The 24244-nt window shown below is 43.2% G+C and overlaps 1 protein-coding gene across 1 annotated transcript in view; it reads right to left on the bottom strand.

The window, feature by feature from the left end:
- Window positions 1-1691: 1691 nt before the first annotated feature.
- Window positions 1692-24244, bottom strand: part of LOC126412635 (facilitated trehalose transporter Tret1-2 homolog) — a 203978-nt gene continuing 181425 nt past the window's right edge. Inside the window, exons 6-8 of the mRNA XM_050082312.1 lie at window positions 16668-16818; window positions 9131-9433; window positions 1692-2358 (exon numbers count right to left, since the gene is read on the bottom strand). Coding sequence (XP_049938269.1) covers window positions 2071-2358; window positions 9131-9433; window positions 16668-16818 — 742 coding nt within the window. The 3' untranslated portion in view covers window positions 1692-2070. The remainder of the gene's footprint in view (window positions 2359-9130; window positions 9434-16667; window positions 16819-24244) is intronic.

Consider the following 24244-nt stretch of genomic DNA (forward strand, 5'->3'; position numbering starts at 1 on the left):
GTTAGTGCCTTCCATAGTTTGAATCTTTTATTTAGCTGGCAGTAGTGGCGCTCGCTGTATTGCAGTAGCTTGAGCAGCGAAGATTTTTGTGAGGTAAGTGATTTGTGAAAGGTATAGTTTAATGTTAGTCAGGGCCATTCTTTTGTAGGGATTTTTGAAAGTCAGATTGCGTTGCACTAAAAGAAAATATTGTGTATCAGTTTAAGGACAGTCGTGTAGAATTGTTCAAAGGGGACGTTTCAAAGGCAGTACCGTGTAACCGGAACCACCAAGAGTTATCAGTAAGAGAACACATACACTCTTGGTCTCAGATGTCGATAGGGGAGTCACTTAATCTTCCAATTGCAGAGACACAACATGTGGTTAGAGACATCCAAGGATTGAAGGGTTCATCTTGCAACTATTAAGATGAAGAACTCCGCCCCAATGCTGAAAATAGTTCACAGAGCTGGACTTATAACGCTCAACCATCACTGCAGCCTTCCTCTGCATCTGTGTTTTCAATCATTGGTAAGCATTAGTGGCATTTCATGCGTCATGACGAGTGGACCACGAGATTGTTTCTTCAAGTTAGAGTTTTGTTTTCCCAAGTTAATTCACGCAGTCAGCAAGCTAAACACAACATGCGCTCAGTAGGCAAGGGTGTTAATGCTTGCATGTTCTTTTACTGTGATCTACTGACTAATTCCGTAGTGATTCAGGGTTTACGAGGAATTATCAGACTGTACCGTTTCATTTCCAGTTCCACCACCTGAGGCAAGTCCTTACTGTGTTCCTTGTATAATTCATTTTAAACTTTTTTGCACTTTATTTTATTGCTTTACTTGTATGTAGGCTGTATGAAGTTCAACAATAAACAGGATTTTATTTGACCTTAAGTTTCATTTCGTTGCTCAATAAACGCCCTCTCTCATTATATCTGAGCCGTGGTACCCATAATTCATGTTTAATTGTGCAACACCTGTTTCAGTTCAGATGCTTATTTTTTAATAATCCATATGATCTTATGGGGAGTGTATAGGTGACTGGGTAGCGATCTTATTAGCATCTCATGGGTATTATAAATGCCCAATTGAAGTCTCACATCTTGTATATATTCGATGCGCAATCTGCCAGTATACTGGACATGCAATTCTGTAAATGACTTGTGGCTTGAAATAATATACGTGCTAATTACTAAATTTCAAGTAAAGAAAATAAAATAACTTGATGTCACGAGCTCACGAGTTTCTATCTCATTGAGTGAGAGGCCCCAATATGTTGTTGACTATCTGGTGAGAATCCGTTACATGGCTTGGTGTCTCCATTTCTGCAAAGGTGAGAGAAAGATACAATAACTTTCGTCAGTGTATGAGGGCATACAATACCGAGTGCTGTAAAAGGGTATTCGGTGAGGCTCCTCAAACAGACTTCCCCAACAGGGGATTTAATTTGTTAGATTTCGCCGAGTACTTGTGTCAATAACAATTAAGCAGATCACTTTTGATATAATACCCACTCCAAAATAAATCTAGTCGTTCACCACTGACATTGCATTCATTGTGAGATAATGTCGTGTAATTAAAGGTATGTTAGATTATAAGTCAAATGAAGGAAGTAGACTGCATTATTTTATTTGTCAGCCAAAAATACTTTCATGTACCACGTCTTAATGAGGAGAAATTTTATGGCATGGTTAGAAAATGAGATCATTCGGCGACATTCAGTATGTATTCTTTGTATGAAATTAGGGAAAGGGGAGCTGACATGGCGTAATTTACTGACGATCGAACTTTTACTGACATCACGTTCTTCGTCCACACACACTGTATGTAACAATAGTCTTTTACACAAGTACACAGGAAAAAATATTGCCTTTAAGTGATAACCCGAAGAAACACAGCGACCTGTTAGCCATCTGCGTCTGAAACTCCCAAGTCTGCCTCTTGTCCCTGAGATGCGGCAAGAATAATGTTGTTTAGCAGTGGTCAGTACGGCGTATCTTACAGGCTGATTATGGTACCAACTAGAAAAGAGCACGATAGTACAACTGTGAACAGGGCACTGTGTGAAGTCCTCTTCGTTTCGCTCCTACGAGTACCGAGGAGGAGCGGCAGAGGCGCCGTAGTCGGCCAGCGGCTGCTGCTCGCCGGCGCCGGCGCCTGCGCGCTCGGTCGGCTTGACGCGCTGGCGGCTGCGCGCGCAGCAGGGCAGCACGAACACGCTCTCCTCCAGCAGCTCCCTCTGGATGGCGTCCCGGGGCTTCCCCCGCGTCTCGGGGACGAACAGCAGCGCGAAGAGCGTCGTCACCGTGCTCAGCACGCCGAGTAGCGCGAACGTCATCTGGCGGCCCAGCTTTGCCACGCTCTCCGGGAACACCTGCCGATCAAGTCTCTGCTGTTACTGAGATCAAAGTGGTCGTTCCAGCATTCGTTATGTGGCCCACACGTTGACACAAAACATTCATTGCAGAGAAACGTGATATCCATCCTCGAACTTCATGTAAGATTTTTATTCTTGGACAAAAATTTTGGTACTCATAAGTGGAGGAAGAGCACCTGAATCGGCAGAGAACTTCAATACAGGAGAGAAAAACAATATTTCATGCTACACTTCACCTAGGTGTCGCGATACTGTGGAAAAATCCTCCACAAAACATAACAGAGATAACAATACAAGCAATTATGACTACTCACGAAATAGATCACATCAGATCATTCAGCCTAAAGACAGCGATGGCACTATTCAAAGCCAGCCTCTCGCCGATACGGACGTACGGCATAGAAATCATCGGACCATATCGCATCGAGCAAAACCTAACAACACAAGAAAAAGTGAAGGCGACCTATACAAAGAAAGCGATCAGATTCTGCACGATTCTGAGTCGTATACCTGCTGGCAAGAGAATCCTTCCCTAATGATAACCTACTGACATAACTAATGTTATCCAACACCAGTGCTTCGGAAAGATCACTAAAACATTGAAGAAAATAGCGGAGGTATACTTCTAAACTTCTGAAGCCGAGGAGCCATTACTGTGGTACATAGACAAAGGAAATCTCCGAGGTTATCAGAGTAGCAATCCACGACTTCTGTCACCTAATGTGTAACGTAACATACAGCGAACCAAAACCAACATGCGAGTGTCAATTGTGTAACCGAATCTCTGAAAGTTACCGTATACAACTATGGACTAGTCAATAAGCGACTATGCAAACGAGGTGGTGTGAAATCTCTACGTTCTTGTATTACTATAATATTTTGAACTTGCATGCCTAGTTCGCTGCAATAAATGCATTATTTTGTTCTTCGGGCTTGTCCTAGAAGAGCTGTAAGAACCCAGCAAGAGACTAATAAAGACTTTTTCTCATGAAAACTGGTATACAGCGTTGCCAAATCTTTTTGTTCTTGTTGTTGAGGTCTCCAGTCCAGAGACTGGTTTGATGCAGCTCTCCGTGCTACTCTATCCTGTACAAGCTTCTTCAGCTCCAAGTACCTACTGTAACCCTCTGAATGTGCTTATTGCATTCATCTCCTGGTCTCCCTTTGGTCTCCACCAAATCTTATGTTACACAATCATTATTTTTATTACATAACGTTGGTATTATGTGTGTGTGGGTGTGTGTTTTAGATTGTTGTTTAAAACAGAGATTTTGCTATTCTACATATTTTCTTTTATCTGATGAACATTCCAGATATATGAATGCCTAACAGCTGGCATAACTATTAAAACCGTACTCTCACTACATACTTTTAATAGTAGTAATTAAAGTAGAATATGAAAGTACCACATAAAATTTTATACCATAAGCAGCATTATCATTATTATATGTTATTGTGAGTTGTTAGCTCCTAACACGCTGCCTTTGCTTAGTGTAGTGTACAGTTTGTGAACTTCGATTGGTATTTACTCTTACATTACTGTTCACCTAGCTAATCAGAAAATACATTTAACTTTAGTATTGGTCAAATTGGAGTTTTGTATTCTGTTGCCAGACAGTTACTAAAATGTCGTGTACACAGTAAAAACGTGCTGTAAAAGATATAATAGACATAATTCACGTGATAATGCAGGCATAACCCCCAAAACGCATAGTGTAGAACTTAAAATAATAAATTTTAGTGGGAACTAAAATTAGTATTTTCAATCGAACTTTTGATTTAGTGAATAATTCAAAAACTTCTTTCAAGTTTTTTTGGTGTTCAGATCGCAACAAATTGGAGTTAAAACTCGAGCTTTCCGAAAATTAACACGATCTACTTCGTCAGGAGGTGACTGTATGCATCTGTGCATGGGACTATAGCCCTAGCACACTGGACTCGCATTCGGGAGGACGACGGTTCAATCCCGTCTCCGGCAATCCTGATTTAGGTTTTCCGTGATTTCCCTAAATCGTTTCAGGCAAATGCCGGGATGGTTCCTTTGAAAGGGCACGGCCGATTTCCTTCCCAATCCTCCCCTAACCTGAGCTTGCGCTCCGTCTCTAATGACCTCTTGTCGACGGGACGTTAAACACTAACCACCACCACCACCACTATAGGCCTCTAGATGACGTCACCACTAGTAGAAAGAATTCAGTGTGACGTCATCGGACCAGTTTCAAGCCTAAATACCACGACAAAGGAAGCAGACTTCACTTCCGACAGACAAGTCGTCTGACGATAAAGATGGTGCTAATCCTTGAAAACTCTTCATACAATGAAACCGCTATGAAAAACTACGGTGCCAGTTCTGCGACTTGTACTGCGAAGCATTGAGAATGTACAGCGCTTGCCTGAATCAAACGCGCGCCTTAAACTTTACACCTGTCTATATCTGTATCTATGCGCCGCAAGCTACTTCATGACGTGTGGCGGACGGTACTTTGTTTATCAATATCACTTCCCCCTTTCCTGCTCCAGTCGCGAATAGCGCATGAGAAGAACAATTTTTGGTAGCTTCGGTATGATCTCGTAACTCCATGATTTTAAATTCATGGTCTTTTGGTGCAATATGCTTATGACTTATGTGTATGGTTGACTCTTGTAAGAAAGTACTTTCGCGGAATTTTACCAGTGGAGCTGGATCAGCACCTTCGTGACACCTCCGGTCTTACTAAAAGGATCCGTGACGAAACACGCTGCTATTCTTTGGATCTTTCCTATGTTATTCATCAGTTACTCTAGCTTGGTTCCCAGACCGACGATCATGTTGGATTTTGTAAACTGTTTATTTCATGGCAGGGGACACTTCATGAGAATTCTCTCAGTCAGTCTCAGCCTTGCATCTGCATCTCCAACTATTGGTTATTATGTGTTCATGTCACTCTACATCAGTCTGTATTCACACTCTAAAATATTTAATGGATGTGACTGCTTCCGGCCTTTGGTACTAATTCGTGTAATCGTATAGTAATGCGTCTTTCCGCCGAGTTCTGTGCAGTACATGGCTGTCAGATGTGCTGAGTGTCAGTAGCCAACTCTTGCTGCATTTAACACAGTTGTCTGGCTCTCCGACCTCTCTGTAAACGAGCTTCTAATAAATACAGCTTACAATTCCCTTTGAGACACAACTTGATCAAAAGTATCCGATCACCTCTGTGTAAGGCCGAACTGACCGACAGATATCACGAGAGACGAACCCGCCAGTATAAAAAGAGGCACGCAGTATTGTGTTGTCAGTACAGAAGTACCAACACCAGAATGGCTCGATCAGGTGTGCTCAGTGCCTTCGAACGTGGACTAGTCGTTGGATGTACTTGAGTAACGAGTCCATCAAGAAAGTTTCAACCCTTCTACAGCCGCCCAGGTAGATTGTTGCGTCTTGGAGCATATGAGTTTGGAGTATAAACGCGATGTAACGACCACGGCAAAACCAAGACCAGGCGGATCTCATGTACAGACGGACAGGTACCATCAAGCATTGCGAGGGGTGGTTGTAAAAAATCGCCTTAAATCACTTGATTCAAAAATCATAAAAGAAGGTTGTATACATGGAAGAAGCCTGGAGATACTGACGGATTTCAGACAGATTATATAATGGTAAGACAGAGATTTAGGAACCAGGTTTTAAATGGTAAGACATTTCCAGGGGCAGATGTGGACTCTGACCACAATCTATTGGTTATGAACTGTAGATTAAAACTGAAGAAACTGCAAAAAGGTGGGAATTTAAGGAGAAGGGATCTGGATAAACTGACTAAACCAGAGGTTGTACAGAGTTTCAGGGAGAGCATAAGGGAACAACTGACAGGAATGAATGAAAGAAATACAGTAGAAGAAGAATTGGTAGCTTTGACGGATGAAATAGTGAAGGCAGCAGAGGATCAAATAGGTACAAAGACGAGGGCTAGTAGAAATCCTTGGGTAAGAGAAGATATATTGAATTTAATTGAGGAAAGGAGAAAATATAAAAATGCAGTAAAAGAAGCAGGCAAAAAGGAATACAAACGTCTCAAAAATGAGATCGACAGGAAGTGCAAAATGGCTAAGCAGGGATGACTAGAGGACCAATGTAAGGATGTAGAGGCCTGTCTCACTAGGGGTAAGATAGATACTGCCTACAGGAAAATTAAAGAGATCTTTGGAGAAAGTAGAACCACTTGCATGAATATCAAGAGCTCAGATGGAAACTCAGTTCTAAGCAAAGAAGGGAAAGCAGAAAGGTGGAAGGAGTGTATAGAGGGTCTATACAAGGGCGATGTACCTGAGGACAATACTATGGAAATAGAAGAGGATGTGGATGAAGATGAAATGGGAGATCTGATACTGCGTGAAGAGTTTGACAGAGCACTGAGAGACCTTAGTCGAAACAAGGCCCCGGGAGTAGACAACATTCCATTAGAACTACTGACGGCCTTGGGAGAGCCAGTCCTGACAAAACTCTACCATCTGGTGAGCAAGAAGTATGAGACAGGCGAAATATCCTCAGACTTCAAGAAGAATATAATAATTCCAATCCCATAGAAAGCAGGTGCTGACAGATGTGAAAATTACCGAACTATAGTTTAATAAGTCTCTGCTGCAAAATACTAACGCGACTTCTTTACAGACGAATGGAAAAACTAGTAGAAGCCGACCTTGGGGAAGATCAGTTGGGATTCCGTAGAAATATTGGAACACGTGAGGCAATACCGACGCTACGACTTCTCTTAGAAGTTAGCATTTGTAGCATTTGTAGACTTAGAGAAAGCTTTTGACAATGTTGACTGGAATACGCTCATTCAAATTCTGAAGGTGGCATGGGTAAAATACAGGGACCGAAAGGCTATTTACAATTTGTATAGAAACCAAATGGCAGTTATACGAGTTGAGGGGCATGAAGGGGAAGCAGTGGTTGGGAAGGGAGTGAAACAGGGTTGTAACCTCTCCACGATGTTATTCAATCTGTATATTGAGCAAGCAGTGAAGGAAACAAAAGCAAAATTCGGAGTAGGTATTAAAATGCATGGAAAAGAAAAAAAAAAAAACTTTGAGGTTTGCCGATGACATTGTAATTCTGTCAGAGACAACAAAGGACTTGGAAGAGCAGTTGAACAGAATGGATAGTGTCTTGAAAGGTGGATATAAGATGAATATAAACAAAAGCAAAACGAGGATGATGGAATGTAGCCTTAAATCAGGGGAAGGAATCACTCGTGAGTTCCGCAGTGCTACCGGCAGTCCAGCTACATTATCATCTACTTCTGGGCGATGTCTCTGCAATTCAAACTTAACAGCCTGGCACAGCGTTAATCGAAACACCTTCAGACTATTTAACTACGGTCACATTCTCGAAAAATGCGTCGGAAAAATCGAGGACTTTCCTTAGGACCTCTTATTTCTGTTATTTTATTGCTATGATATTTTCTCCCTATGTAGATTTCCGTCAGCAAAATTATTTTTCATTCATAGGAGTAAGTTAGTGATCGAAATATCTTGAAAAGATCTCACTTCGATGAGAAACAGCTTTTTTTTTTTTCTTAATGTTTGCCACCCCAACCCGCTTATCATGTACGTGACACTCTCTCACCTATTTTGCGATATTACAAAACGAGTTGCTCTTCTTTGTAGTTCTTCGACATCTACCGTTAATCCCACCTGGCAAGGATCCCCTAGCGCCCAATAATACGGTAACAGAGGACGACCGAGCGTTGTGTACACATTCTCTCTAGTGTATCTATGACATCTTGTAAGTGTTATATCAGTAAAATACAGTGTTCAGTTTGCCTTTTCCCCAAAGTTTCCTTTGTTATCGTTCCAGTTTAAATTGTTCGTAACTGTAATTCCTAGGTAGCGCAATAACGGTGCGCAGGAAGCTATCGACCATCTCGTCATTAGCCACAAACTCGTGTAGTTAATGGACAGTGACTCTTGTAGTAATGTAAAGAGCGATGCCACTGGACAGATGACGACTGGAAACAATCCGTGTAGGCCGGCCAGAGTGGCCGAGCGGTTCTAGGCGGTACAGTGTGGATCCGCGTGACCGCTACGGTCGCAGGTTCGAATCCTGCCTCGGGCATGGATGTGTGTGATATCCTTAGGTTAGTTAGGTTTAAGTAGTTGTAACTTCTAGGGGACTGATGACCTCAGATGTTAAGTCCCATAGTGCTCAGAGCCATTTGAGCCAATTCGTGTGGAGTGATGAACCAAGCTATGCTCTGTGACAAACCGATGGAAGAGAAGGTTTCCTCCCATCAACGAAGTACGGTGGAGGTGATGTTTCGCTAAGGCGGTGTTTTTCATCGCGTTAAAGAAAACGCTAAAAGCAGGCGGATATGAATCTGTTTTACACCATTGTGTATTGCACACAGTAGAGGAACAGTTGAAAGACGATGACCGTGTTAGCATGATAGTTCTCCATAGCATAAAACAACATCTAAGAGATAATGGTTTGTGGACAATAACTTCCCTGGCATGGACTGGTCTGCCTACAGTTCCCAATTGAACCCAAGGGAACACCATGTGGATGAGCTAGAGCGTCGGCTAACTGTCTTCTATTGTTTCGTCTCTTGAGGAATAATGGACTGCCAATCCTCCACAGATTCCAAGACACCAGATCGAAAGCGTCCCCAGAAGCGTTCAAGCCGTGATAAAGGCGAAGAGTGTACACAGGTCATATAAAAGTCCACTGATCTGTCCGTATGTTTTTGACCATACTATGTGTATGTACAGGCTCTGGCGATGGGAATACCTTGGTGACGGTGAAGATGAGCAACCAGTTGGACGCGACGGCCAGCCCGCTCATCCAGGCGGCGTCCGGCGTGGGCACCACCTCGGCCGTGATGAACCAGGGCAGCGAGCCGAAGCCGGCCGCGAAGGCGACGAAGAAGACGTTGATGGCGAGCAGCGGCAGCCAGGCGGCGCCCGCCGCCCACGGCGACGCGGAGAGCGCGAGCGCCGCGTGGCTCAGCGCCGCCGTGGCGCCGGACGCCAGCAGCAGCGGCCGCCGGCCCGCGCGCTCCACCACCGCCCCGGACAGCGCCGTCGCCGCCAGCTGCGGGCAGCGCAGCACGCCGCGTCTCAACACTGGGCGTCCCGCGTCCGCTGCCTTGCAGGCTCTTTAGCGGAGCAATGGACGTCGCTAACGCCGTGAATCCTCCTTCACTCCAAGAAAGTTAGCTCAGACCTATCTACATCTACATCTACATCCATACTCCGCAAGCCACCTGACGGTGTGTGGCGGAGGGTACCTTGAGTACCTCTATCGGTTCTCCCTTCTATTCCAGTCTTGTATTCTTCGTGGAAAGAAGGATTGTCGGTATGCCTCTGTGTGGGCTCTAATCTCTCTGATTTTATCCTCGTGGTCTCTTCGCGAGATATACGTAGGAGGGAGCAATATACTGCTTGACTCTTCGGTGAAGGTATGTTCTCGAAACTTTGACAAAAGCCCGTACCGAGCTACTGAGCGTCTCTCCTGCAGAGTCTTCCACTGGAGTTTATCTATCATCTCCGTAACGCTTTCGCGATTACTAAATGATCCTGTAACGAAGCGCGCTGCTCTCCGTTGGATCTTCTCTATATCTGCTATCAACCCTATCTGGTACGGATCCCACACTGCTGAGCAGTATTCAAGCAGTGGGCGAACAAGCGTACTGTAACCTACTTCCTTTGTTTTCGGATTGCATTTACTTAGGATTCTTCCAATGAATCTCAGTCTGGCATCTGCTTTAGCGACGATCAACATTATATGATCATTCCATTTTAAATCACTCCTGATGCGTACTCCCAGATAATTTATGGTATTAACTGCTTCCAGTTGCTGACCTTCTAATTTGTAGCTAAACGATAAAGGATCTTTCTTTCTGTGTATTCGCAGCACATTACACTTGTCTACATTGAGATTCAATTGCCATTCCCTGCACCATGCGTCAATTCGCTGCAGATCCTCCTGCATTTCAGTACAATTTTCCATTGTTACAACCTCTCGATACACCACAGCATCACCTGCAAAAAGCCTCAGTGAACTTCCGATGTCATCCACAAGGTCATTCATGTATATTGTGAATAGCAACGGTCCTATGACACTCCCCTGCGGCACACCTGAAATCACTCTTACTTCGGAAGACTTCTCTCCATTGAGAATGACATGCGGCGTCCTGTTATCTAGGAACTCCTCAATCCAATCACACAATTGGTCTGATAGTCCATATGCTCTTACTTTGTTCATTAAACGACTGTGGGGAACTGTATCGAACGCCTTGCGGAAGTCAAGAAACACGGCATCTACCTGTCAACCCGTGTCTATGGCCCTCTGAGTCTCGTGGACGAATAGCGCGAGCTGGGTTTCACATGACCGTCTTTTTCGAAACCCATGCTGATTCCTACAGAGTAGATTTCTAGTCTCCAGAAAAGTCATTATACTCGAACACAATACGTGTTCCAAAATTCTACAACTGATCGACGTTAGAGATATAGGTCTATAGTTCTGCACATCTGCTCGACGTCCCTTCTTGAAAACGGGGATGACCTGTGCCCTTTTCCAATCATTACCCTCGCTTACGTATAGCGGTTGGTTATGATCAAAACTACTTACCGTACTAGTAAAAAAACATGGCAGCAATTACGTAAAGGACATGGGGAAGACAAATAATGCAGAATCAATTCAACTGAAACACTTTTAATTCGCTGCTGTGGTGCATAGTACCGTTACATACCGGTGCTATTACAGCTACAAAAGGGGCTCAGTGTCCAGAAGAATCTGAAAGCGCAGGATTGCATTCTGCACAGCAGAACGAAGCATGTCCGTAGTTGTGCCGTCTACCTCCCTTGATGTGCTGCGCTTTAGATCAGCACATGTGCGAATATTTCTCTGTTAAATCATGTCGTTGAGGTAGCGCGACATTCGGAAATCACACGGAGAGAGATCAGGTGATCGTGCCGGCCAAGCATGTGGAAACGATCGGCTGATAATTCGATCGTTTCCAGTTGCGTTTTGGAGAAGCAGGTGAGCTTCACGAACGATATGCTGCGGGGTCGCCTATTGCACTAAGACTGTTGAGTTCAATGCGTCTCTCTCCTGTAAGTCGGATATGACATGCTGGCGAAGCATATTGCAGTAACACTGGCCAGTCGCATTCCACGTCTTTGGTCCTTGAACACCATAGCGTCTAAAAAAATAGTGGGCCCACCATGAACGTTGCCGTGAATCCACACCATAAAATGGTTCAAATGGCTGTAAGCACTATGGGACTTAACATCTGAGGTCATCAGTCCCCTACACTTAGAACTACTTAAACCTAACTAACCTAAGGAAATCACACACATCCATTCCCGAGGCTGGATTCGAACCAACAGCGCGGTTCCGGACTGAAGCGCCTAGAACCGCTCGGCCGCAGCAGCAGGCGAAGCCACACCATACTGTGGCACGTTTATCATACAGAGGAACTTCATGCACAGTGACTGGAGGTGAAGATCCTCGCATTCGGCAGTTCTGTGTGTTTACTTCATCCAACAGAGAAAATGAATATCATTTGTCCGTAGGATGGTCCAGGACTAGCCCTCGTCAACTTCAATCCTTGGGAGAAAGTGGAGAGCGAAGTCAACGCGCCGTTGTGCGTCCTGTGGTGCAAGCTGTTGTACAATATGCATCTTGTACGGATACCATCTGAGAATGGTTCCAAGCACCTTCCGCGCACTGGACCACGGGATGTTAAACTCTCGTGACACAGCACCCGCACTGCCTGACGATCGGGAATTGCGCTCGGCGTTGTCTGCCATAGCAACAGCGATTTCATCAACCACCGGCCTCTTCCCGCAGCGATGACCAGTTCTTCAGTTTATTCTAACTTTTTCATCATACCCAGCACAGAGGGTGGAGAAAGAAGACCCTTCCGTAATCCTTTCAGCCGGCGATATTCCAGAAGTGCAGCTACAGTATTACTGTTGTTTTGGTAACATAGTTTCACAAACAATGCCCTGCCCCTTTAGTCCAAGCTCATGTTGACGCATCAACAAGTGCACTGCGACTGGTCAGGTATGTGAGACTATGAATCGTGATGACTGATCACGGCACCTCGTATCCATGGATGGAACTGGAAATTTTGCACTCCATATTCTGCATATTAATGTTACCAAGTTTGGTACTCGTACGGTACTCAAGGTAGTATGAAAGTATCAATAGAAAACTATATTTCAAAAAATGAATTGTAAAAATGTAATAATGTTTTACCGTGTTTGTACAACCATGCCATTTTGTGCGTGTTTTACATTAAAAAACCCCATTGATGATGGTGATATTTGTCGCAGAAACTAGTTTGGGATAATAAAGAAATTAACGAATAACAAGGTGTTTTGCATCAAGGCGGACTCAATTTCCGATATTACCGTTTTTCACTGAAATCAGATTACAAACTACATATACCCAGTACGCCGATCCACGACGCTGAACTGACTGTTAAATGCATAGGCAGGGAGTGGTCTTAAATAGCACTAGTCCCACTCACCGTCCTGTGTATGACATCAGTGTTAACCAATCAGAAGTACATTGTGTACTATTAGCATGAAATGTGTTACAATAGTCTATATTACTTACATTTGAAGAAGAGTTATAGGTAAAATACACCGTAAAATTGCTATGAAATAGCTATTCTTCAAAAAATATAAACTGTAGTAAATAATTAGCTTTCAATAAAGTAGTCTAGGCTGTCCTCTGTTATCCGTTGTGATAGATGTATAAACGCCGAAAATAGAACAGGACCTGCCCGGATAAGCGAGTGCATTAAAGCCTCTACAGTGCTTCAGGGACATGGGGAAATGCTCGTAGCCCAGTCAGCAATGACCGAGGGATGTGGGTTTAGGGGAAAAATCGCGTAATCGCAAAAAATCGTATAGTGATGCGACCGAGTTCCATGAACAACATACTAGAAATGCTGGCCGTTGGGCTGTGAGTGTGGGAGAGAGGTGGATGTTTAGCGCTTTGATGGTCACTCTTTTATATTGCTCTCGGATGACTCAGAAACTGCAACTTCTTACGAAAATGTCTCATAGTACGAAATTAAACAGTGTGAAATTTCCTACAAGACATCCTAGTCAATTTTCCTCTAGGACCAATAGTTTCAGTGTAGTAGCGGAAGAAAAAATCACAATTATTTGAAAATAGTGATTTACTGATAGCGAGTTAACGTCTGTTTTTAAATGAAGTGAGTTAAAAACAAATATTAAAAGTATGCCCCACATCTGAGTATAAGTGAAATACACTCCTGGAAATTGAAATAAGAACACCGTGAATTCATTGTCCCAGGAAGGGGAAACCTTATTGACACATTCCTGGGGTCAGATACATCACATGATCACACTGACAGAACCACAGGCACATAGACACAGGCAACAGAGCATGCACAATGTCGGCACTAGTACAGTGTATATCCACCTTTCGCAGCAATGCAGGCTGCTATTCTCCCATGGAGACGATCGTAGAGATGCTGGATGTAGTCCTGTGGAACGGCTTGCCATGCCATTTCCACCTGGCGCCTCAGTTGGACCAGCGTTAGTGCTGGACGTGCAGACCGCGTGAGACGACGCTTCATCCAGTCCCAAACATGCTCAATGGGGGACAGATCCGGAGATCTTGCTGGCCAGGGTAGTTGACTTACACCTTCTAGAACACGTTGGGTGGCACGGGATACATGCGGACGTGCATTGTCCTGTTGGAACAGCAAGTTCCCTTGCCGGTCTAGGAATGGTAGAACGATGGGTTCGATGACGGTTTGGATGTACCGTGCACTATTCAGTGTCCCCTCGACGATCACCAGTGGTGTACGGCCAGTGTAGGAGATCGCTCCCCACACCATGATGCCGGGTGTTGGCCCTGTGTACCTCGGTCGTATGCAGTCCTGATTGTGGCGCTCACCTGCACGGCGCCAAACACACATACGACCATCATTGGCACCAAGGCAGAAGCAACTCTCATCGCTGAAGACGACACGTCTCCATTCTTCCCCCCATTCACGCCTGTCGCGACACCACTGGAGGCGGGCTGCACGATGTTGGGGCGTGAGCGGAAGACGGCCTAACGGTGTGCGGGACCGTAGCCCAGCTTCATGGAGACGGTTGCGAATGGTCCTCGCCGATACCTCAGGAGCAACAGTGTCCCTAATTTGCTGGGAAGTGGCGGTGCGGTCCCCTACGGCACTGCGTAGGATCCTACGGTCTTGGCGTGCATCCGTGCGTCGCTGCGGTCCGGTCCCAGGTCGACGGGCACGTGCACCTTCCGCCAACCACTGGCGACAACATCGATGTACTGTGGAGACCTCACGCCCCACGTGTTGAGCAATTCGGCGGTACGTCCACCCGGCCTCCCGCATGCCCACTATACGCCCTCGCTCAAAGTCCGTCAATTGCACATACGGTTCACGTCCACGCTGTCGCGGCATGCTACCAGTGTTAAAGACTGCGATGGAGCTCCGTATGCCACGGCAAACTGGCTGACACTGACGGCGGCGGTGCACAAATGGTGCGCAGCTAGCGCCATTCGACGGCCAACACCGCGGTTCCTGGTGTGTCCGCTGTGCCGTGCGTGTGATCATTGCTTGTACAGCCCTCTCGCAGTGTCCGGAGCAAGTATGGTGGGTCTGACACACCGGTGTCAATGTGTTCCTTTTTCCATTTCCAGGAGTGTATTTTGTTCTGGGAGCATGACGAGCTAGCCGGACGGGGCTAGACACACGAAGGAAGGCAGGTCGCCGGATTTTAGTCATGCCCTTAAGTCCTTTGTAAGTCTGCTGCAAACTGAAGATGGAGCAGGCGAGTCGCCACTCTCTCTACCCCATTGTCGATACAATGCTCTGAAACGCGGGGCGGGGGGGGGGGGGGGCGGTAGAGGGGTGTTTTTTATTTTCTACAAAGTCCTTTAATACTATATGGAATGCTGATATGAGTTACTTATAAAACTAACGGAAAAAACGCCTATGGACGGATTCGCCATACATCTCTTCACCCCCCTTTACACTGCAAGAATGGTAACTGATTATTAGTTATCCTGTTCGACAAATGTAGTGTTCTTAGGAGAAAAGCAGTTTCGCCTCACCAGGAGACATGAACGTTTTCCAATTTACAGTCAGACTACATCTTCCTAGCATTTCCTGTCCGTTTCCGTGACGTAAGATTGTAAATAGACAAAATAACTTCATCCGAGCTCGAGTTTTGTATTGGAGTTGTTCTCAGTTTATTAAGTACTTATTTACAGTTGTTACGTGAGCTTTTATGTAAAATATTTTCCTATAAACAATACCTCAGAAGTATTTGATGTGCAACAGTGAGGTCGTCAGTGTCGTACGCAGCCTTGCAAAAAAGGGATTAGACTGGCACGTGCGGCACATGCTATTGTTTACTATTGACAATATTCTATGAAGCCATGTAACCATACTGCAGCCACTTGATGAATTAATGAATGACCAGACAGTTACAGCACGTCTCTCACCATTACTTCTCTTTCTGTGGAACTGTGTAAATCTCTTCCATTTCTTGTATGGTGGACTGCACTGGGTGGAGCCACTTACCGATCATCCACAATATTTATTGCAAGGTGTGTGTGAATATGTCTGAATGGAATGGGATCAGTCATGTTCAAGTCTAGAACTGTTAGTTGCAGAGGGAGCCAATTTGAGCCCATCAGCCTTTTCAGGTTTTGGGAAAGCTGAGGATGGGCTGATGTGGTTGATACATCTCATTTGTGAAAGTATTCGAGCCATAATGCGGACAAGGAAATCGACAGTGTTGAATACATATTGATAGCAGGCTACACTTTGGGCAAGCTCTTTATTGTGAGGTATGTTACATAATAGCTCACAGCCTGGTGAGCATCTGTGCTGAAGACTTCATTGTCCGTCTGACCTTAATTATCTGTACACATGATGTCTGCTCTTATGTGCATGTACGAAGGAACAGACAACATGCATTATATAATTAGGAGTTGATTTATTTTTTAGACGGTTTCCCACATTCGACAGGGTGAACGCCACGTAATGCCTCGGTTGCGCGATTCGCAACCATTTAAAAAACATTCTCAGTCTTGCTTGCGACCTAAATCTCTAAGCAGAGAGATGGAGTACACAAATTCTGCGCCTGGGAAGAAGTGTTGGACTCAGGAATGGCATCCAGCTTCCCACCATCACTAATAGTGCCAAATGCGAATGAACATAGGAAAACACGATAAAAACTGGAAGAAGACGATAGATAACGAGAGACATAAAAGTTACGTCCATCTACGTGAATGTAATGAAGTTGCTCACCTGAACGATTCCAACCACCAAGGTCGCCATCTCTGGCGATAGTGAGCTGCCAGCTTGTTGGAAGATGTCGACTGTGTAGTAGATGAACGCGTTGATGCCTAGAAACTGTCGCAACGTCATCAGTCCCACGACTATCAGCAGCGCCCGACACCTGCCGAAAGAGGATCTACAGTGCTCACAAAGTGATAGATTACATCTGCAAGTACTGATTGAAACTGTCAGGAACGTGTCTCATTTATCTCAGTTTATTAAAACCAGTAAATACGGTGTTAGCTCTTACTGCTGCTTGTCTCTCTATCTGCCATGCGTGCTCACCTGTGTATGTGCGTGTGTGCATGTTTGTGTGTGTGTGTGTGTGTGTGTGTGTGTGTGTGTGTGTGTGTGTGTGTATGTGTGTATGTGAGCTAGAGTGAGAACGAGAGAGAGAGAGAGAGAGAGAGAGAGAGAGAGAGAGAGAGAGAGAGAGAGAGACCTGCAGCGTATGGAAACTTATGACGACTACGCCAGTACCCTTTCTGCGTCAGCGGCCACTATTGTCCGAGTATGTCTTTATCTTTTGTAGAAATACCGTAGGTGCCATATGCACGTTTTAACTTCTCTACTTCACGTGACCAAACACTCGTGCTGTACAGCATTATTCATAAGTAACTCAGGGGATCAGAAGACGAGTGAGTGAAAACTGCACGATATTGTAATAAAAAATTAGAATCAGTTGATAGAGTACGTCACCAAGTTTCAGTTCGTAATATACGCTGAAGTGTAGTTGTGCAGCGCACCACTAGGGGACAGGCATATAGAAACAGGTAGAGTCTGTGGACAAAACATCCGCTCCGAATGGCCGCATCGAATTAATTGTTACTTGTAGATAGGCAACCCCATGAACAAATCTCCAAACCGGGCTGCAGCTTTTTTGAGGGCACCCACTCATACATAGACGCTTTGATGTCAGAAACGGTGCCAACAATAAGCACCTGTAAAGTGAGTAAAAAATTCAGAGACATCCCCTATCCACTAAATTGCGTCTAACCTACAGTTACCGCACAGTGGTCTTCCGATAACGCACAGATACTTATGAATAACGTTATATATCAAGTGCCAAGGTTTATTCTAGATTAAGTAAGGACGGACAGATATCCTGCACAGACGATCAGTTGGATAAAGTGGCCTCAATGATCCTGTTTAAAGTTGTTATGAACCAGTATTGAAAAGAAACGTTTATTCTGTGATATGTTCTAAACACAAACGTAATGTGAAAAGTTTAGTATTCATCAAGTCCTGTAAAGGCAATATGCAATAAATGACTAATATAATTTTTAAAATAATTATGGATTTACGTGGCGATGTTAATATGGTGTACGTACTCCTTCAAATTTTCCACAAGAAACGTAATACGAAATGTTTAGTATCTGTAGAGCTACTGTGCAGACAATAAGGTTTAAATCTGTGATACGATTCTATTATAATCAGAGACTGATATGCAGACATTAAGACAATGTATTTCTAGAACTGTGTCTCACTGAGTCGCACGGATTATATTAATTTCATTTGTATCCGCAAATTACATGCAGTTCTTGAAGTTTTTTTAAGCTTACAATTATTTACCCAGAAATTTATGAATCTATGGATGTTTATAAACAATGACATAGTTATCTAAACATAGTTACAAGTTACAAAAGAGGTGAAATAATAGAAAGTTTCGTAATCTATACTACTACCTAAATACAAGACATTGTTTAACGTCGTTAGCAAAAATCTCGGAAAGTTCTTGACGGATTCAATTCATCTTCCTACTCGATACTCATTAAACATCCGGAACACTTCGGCAGGCTTAGGACACATGTTATATATACAAAGATAAACTTCGGTCAGTGTTGTTACCAAAACTCCCGAAAAAACCGATTTATTTGAATTTTTATCTGATATTGTAGTAAACGTTATGATGGGCATGGATTACATATTTTTAATACAAAATAGGCAAACGTTATCAAAAATCTCATGGAACTCTTGACCCATTTAATTCGTACCTTTATGCAGTACTGTAACATACGTTCATATAGTCTTGGAGCAGCCATTATATTTTTCGAACAACAATGTACAGAACTTTTGTTAAAGCGCTCTACTGTGCTCTGAAAATGTGCGTTTTTGTTTTCTTTGACTCGGTCAGCCTTAACTACGGTACCAGGGCATTTAAGCAGATATAAAACAATTTTCCCCCATATACATTCTTTCTCGTGTCACACAATCTTCAACAAAAATTGTTACACAATGATGTGCTGTTTTGTTTCCTTCCCCGCAGTCGGTTTTAACAGATAAGAGCAATGCTGTATTTATGGCTTATCGGCTTATGATTGGAATACCACTACAGAATCTGAATCGTCTGAAACTTTGTAATCCTACCCATTCGCAGATTAAATCTATTCGGAATACTGCCACTCATCACAGATCCAGCAGTGTGTTCTCTCTCATGTCCCTTATACAAATGATCACGTCCGATGTAGCTATTCATTTTAAGCGACTTCAGTTCCCAATCAAGTTTTCATTTGAAATACCAATAAACAAGGCTCGAGGTCAGAGAGTGGGAAAAAGAGGAGGTGGACTGAGAGGTGGGGCGTGGGTGGGGGTGTGTGGAAGGAATAGACATAGAGAACGGGAAGGACAGAGAGGTGGGAAAAGAAGATTAGGACGTATATCCATTTCCCATATGTATTTGGCAATTGCAAAACATTGTCAGGTTCGTTAGTTCATAACGAAACTAAACGGTATTTTTCAATGTTATCGCTATATGAGAAGTTCCAACATCCTGAAGTATGACAGTAGATGGTAACAACTGATCTCGGTGACCAAAGTTCAGCCAGGTGGCACCAGTCTGCACGAAAATAACTGGCAGACATTAATATATTTTAATATTTATGTTGGGCTGATACAGTTTTCTGTTCGAAGACTGGTTTCGCTACCTATGCAAGCCCCCTCGTCGCTGCCTAACTGTTGCCACCTACATCCATTAGATCCTGCTACTTACTGAAGTCAAGCCATGATCTGCTTCATCAACTTTTATGGTTCATATTTCCGCCGTTCACCAATTTAATTATTGCTTGATACCTCCTGATATGTCTATCAACCGACCCCTCGTTTTACTCAAGTTGTGCCACGAAATTTCACTAGGAACTGTTCTCTTCTTGCCTTGACTTTTTTCGTCCACCTTTCACTTCTGCACAACGCTATATTCCAGAGAAATATTTACAAAAAGGACTTCCTAGCACTTATAATTATATTCACTGTCCTCAAATCTCTATTCTCCCGTTTATACCGCCATTGCAAGTATGCATTTTACATGCACCTTACTTCGGATAGCTTCAGTTATTTTGATTCCTGATTACCAATACTAGTATTCTGTGGCCTCTCATTCCCCGACCTAATTAGCTAACCTAATTAGCTCTCATTCCCTAACCTAGACCACCCGATTCCATTCGACTATACCCAAGTAAGCTGCTTTACCTTTATTGATATTAATCCTAAATCTTTCCAAGATCCTATCCATTTTCTTCAACATTTTTCATAATGCTTTTTCGTGTCTAGCAGATGTATAATTTCATCGGGAAACCTCCGAATTTTAATTTGTGTTCCCTTAACTTTGATTTCCTTTATAATTAACATCTTGTTATTGTTTCACAAATTACTCAATGTACACATTGAGTAATGTTGGGGACGATGGAACGCTGTTATACTTCCTTAACAACAACTAGTGCCTATCAAGTCCGTCGATTGTTATAACTGCAGTCTGGTTTCTGTACAAGTTACAAACAATCTTGAGCACTCTGTGTCTTATCCGTGCTACCTTCAAATTTTCAAGCAATGTATTCCAATCACCATGGGCGAAAGCTCTTACTTTAAACTACAAATTCTATGAAAGTACTTGTGGCTTTCTTTAACCTATATGGTAACTAAAACTGTAGGTTCAGTGTTGCGTGGGGTGTACTTTCGTTTCTCTTGGAAACAGTCGGGTCCTTATTGAGTTCAGTGTCTAGAAAATTTTTCATCATTGTATAAGTAATTAGTGTCAGTATTTTGCAAAAAACCCTTATGAGACTGAAGATTGCGTAGTACTGCGTAGTACCTGCTATCATCAGGAAGAAATGGTTCAAATGGCTCTAAGCACTATGGGACTTGACAACTGAAGTCATCAGTCCATTAGACTTAGAACTACTTAAACCTAACTAACCTAAAAACATCACACACATCCATGCCCGAGGCAGGATTCGAACCTGCAACCGTAGCAGCAGAGCGGCTCCGAACTAAAGCGTCTAGAGCCGCTCGGCCAAAGTTGCCGGCGTTGTCATCAGAATTGGAAATGTTAAGATCTTATTGAATTCTGAGCGTATTTCTCCCGGCTGACATGGTTCAAATCTGATCGAGTAGTTGTACCATATCCTCCTAAGGATCTCAAAAATTTTGAGGGAATGCCGTTTATGCAGTTACTTTTCCACACTTTCCTATCAGTGTTCTGTGAACTTATTCTCTAAGAATTACATCTCTCATCTCACTTTCGGAATTTCCTTTTCCCATTTCCATCGCTCGTTTCTGAATAACGATTTCTAAAGGTAATAAAACACATGCTTAAATAGGCGTCTCATTCTAGATAACCCAAATTGGGACTAACTTTGCCCCACCAGCAGCTTGTCTGGGACTTAACTGAAAAAAAAATGGTTCAAATGGCTCTGAGCACTATGGGACTTAACTTCTAAGGTCATCAGTCCCCTAGAACTTAGAACTACTTAAACCTAACTAACCTAAGGACATCACACATATCCATGCCCGAGGCAGGATTCGAACCTGCGACCGTAGCGGCCGCGCGGTTCCAGAATGTAGCGCCTTTAACCGCTTGTCCACCACGGCCGGCCTTAACTGAAAAGTTCCTGCCTCTACACAGATTATTAAACGTACAACCCACTCAACCAAAAACCCATAAAGCATTCTAAAATTATTTGCTTGTACTACAACAGAATTCGTAAACGGTGTTTGAGCGTCCCATTCACTCCAGAATGTCTGAATGGCTTAAGAGAAATTTCTTCGGAAACCTGAGTATTATATACGGAAGCTAAGAATCCAGAGCAGTGACTATTGCTGAATTTCGCATGTCTGTTTCTTCTAGCCACAAATCCCTAAACTACGCGGATGTTTATCACCAAAAAGCCCCGAAATGTCTAAATATCATTTATGTACAACAGTAGTCACTCGCAAAAACTGTATGTGTGGAACTCAGCGAAATTACATCTCCAAAGTATTCTAAAATATTTCTGACTGTCTCCTCCCACCACCGCATCCCTCTCCACCATCGGGATTATAATCTGAAAAATGTTTCAGTATAACACCTGAGTTGGCGAACTCAGGGGCCCCCGGTAATGTCGTTCTTTCTTACATTAAATTCAAATAGATAAATGCTTAAAAAGTTCTTTGTTTTAATAACTGATGTAATGACCTTCGATATCAACAACATTTTGCCATCTAGAGTGCAAAGTTTCAATAACGGATCCATAAAATTCTATATATTTTTGAGAAAAATATTTAGAGATTACATCTGGACATATTTCACATTTTCAGTTTTTATCCCACTTGGAAAATGTAATAATTGGAAATTCAGTGGTGCAATATCGGGTGAGGCAATATCTGACATCCCAATTCAATAATTCTTTTCCAGGGTTCGTTCTCGCGCAGTGCGGTCTTGCACTATAGTGTTGCAGAATAACACCTTTTCTTTTAATAGTAGCTGGGCACTTTTCAATTAAAGACTGATTTACTTGATGTAACTGTTCACAGCAAATGTCTGCATTCACAGCTGGTCGAGGTTTCAGCCCTTCAAAGTGAACGGCCACGTGAATACTCTACCAAACACACAAAAGCTCTTTTTTGGTGTATATAGCTGGCTTAGCTGTACTTCTTGGTGATCCATTCGGAGAGAGCCGATTAATTTTGCCTTTTGGATTGTCAGAGAGAGCCCATTTGTCGTTTACAGTGATCAAACTATCGAAAAACGCTTCTGTATAGTGTCGCTGAAGTAGTAAGTTGGAAGTAGTGGATCGGTTAGCCGTGTTTGTCTTTACCGATCTGCTGCAAATATTCTGCAATGGTCGATCAAGGACTGTTGAGGATGTCTGACAATTCCTTGATTGTCTGATAGTGATTTGATTTAATTCCTGCCCTTAATATGTCACTTCATAAAGTTCTTCGTGCCGAGCGGTTCCAGGCGCTTCAGTCCGGAACCGCGCTGCTGCTGCAGTTGCAGGTTCGAATCCTAGCTCAGGCATGGATGTTTGTGATGTCCTTAGATTAGTCCGGTTTAAATAGTTCTAGGTCTAGGGGACTGACGACCTCAGATGTTAAGTACCATAGTGCTCAGAGCCATTTGAACCATTTCTTTCTTTGAAAGTTCTTGGTCTTCCTGTCTGACAAAAGTATGAAAGATCAATATTACCGGATTTGAAAGTAGAAAACCATCTTTGGATTTTGTGAGCGTCTAATACACTTGGATAAACATTACAAATGTTAATTGTAGCAACTGGAGCGTTACTACCCTTACGGATATGTACTAGAACGTCGTGAAAAATAATGCCTCCGAAATTTCTACGTGAAAACTCTAAACATATTTAAATAAAACAAAATGTTGATAATGTTTTACACCTTTTTTCTTCATGTCTACATATTGTATAGACCTCTGCCGCTTGAATGATCTGAATCGTAGCGTGTAACATGGTAGTGTGTACCGTAACTATGTCGGTGGGTGAGAAACAGTGTGCCGTAATTGGGTTTCGAATTCGGAGAATTTATCCACACATGGAGCATCCTCTCCTTCAGCATGACCACACATATGTGCTGCTGCATGTGCAGCAATATGACGCAATGGGTTCATGGTCATCGATCATCCTCGATACAGTCCGGACTTAGCACCATCCTATTTTCATCGGCTTCCAAATATTAAAGAATACTTTCGAAGACTACACTTTGTAATGATGAAGATGTGCAAGCAGGGGTGAGGTAGTGGCTTTGTCAACAACGCCAAACTTTCTGCAGTGACGATGTCAACAAACTGGCTTCTAGTTGGGAGAAATGTCTCCCTCACCAGGGTAACTACGTTTGAAATAAATATGTAGACAAGGAGAACAAAGATGTAGACCGTTAATAACGTTGGTTCTATTGAGGAGCTTCAATGAATTGGGAATAACAGACTACCATTTGCAAAATACAGCTTTATTGAACCTTGACTGTCGTTTCGACAGTTTTAAAACTCTCTTCTTCAGAAGGTACTGTACATAGAATCTCATTATGTATATCCAGTAGGGAAGCCGTCGGCACTGTCTAGTACATGTACGTGTTATCCACATAATGAACATTTAAAATTTGAAAGTATTTGCTCTCTGCTGTAGAGCTTTGTCTTAAAGTAAGACACACTTGACCGTGGATCCAACGATGCGAAATGTAAAGTGTGTGATGTTTAAAAAATTTTAAGGCAACGTCCTACAGTAAAGAGTTACTACTCCTCAATAATGTGTTTTAAATGGCGATTAAGTGCATGACATATACAT

This window comes from Schistocerca serialis, chromosome 7 (genome assembly GCF_023864345.2).
Source record: "Schistocerca serialis cubense isolate TAMUIC-IGC-003099 chromosome 7, iqSchSeri2.2, whole genome shotgun sequence".
Lineage (NCBI taxonomy): Eukaryota > Metazoa > Arthropoda > Insecta > Orthoptera > Acrididae > Schistocerca > Schistocerca serialis.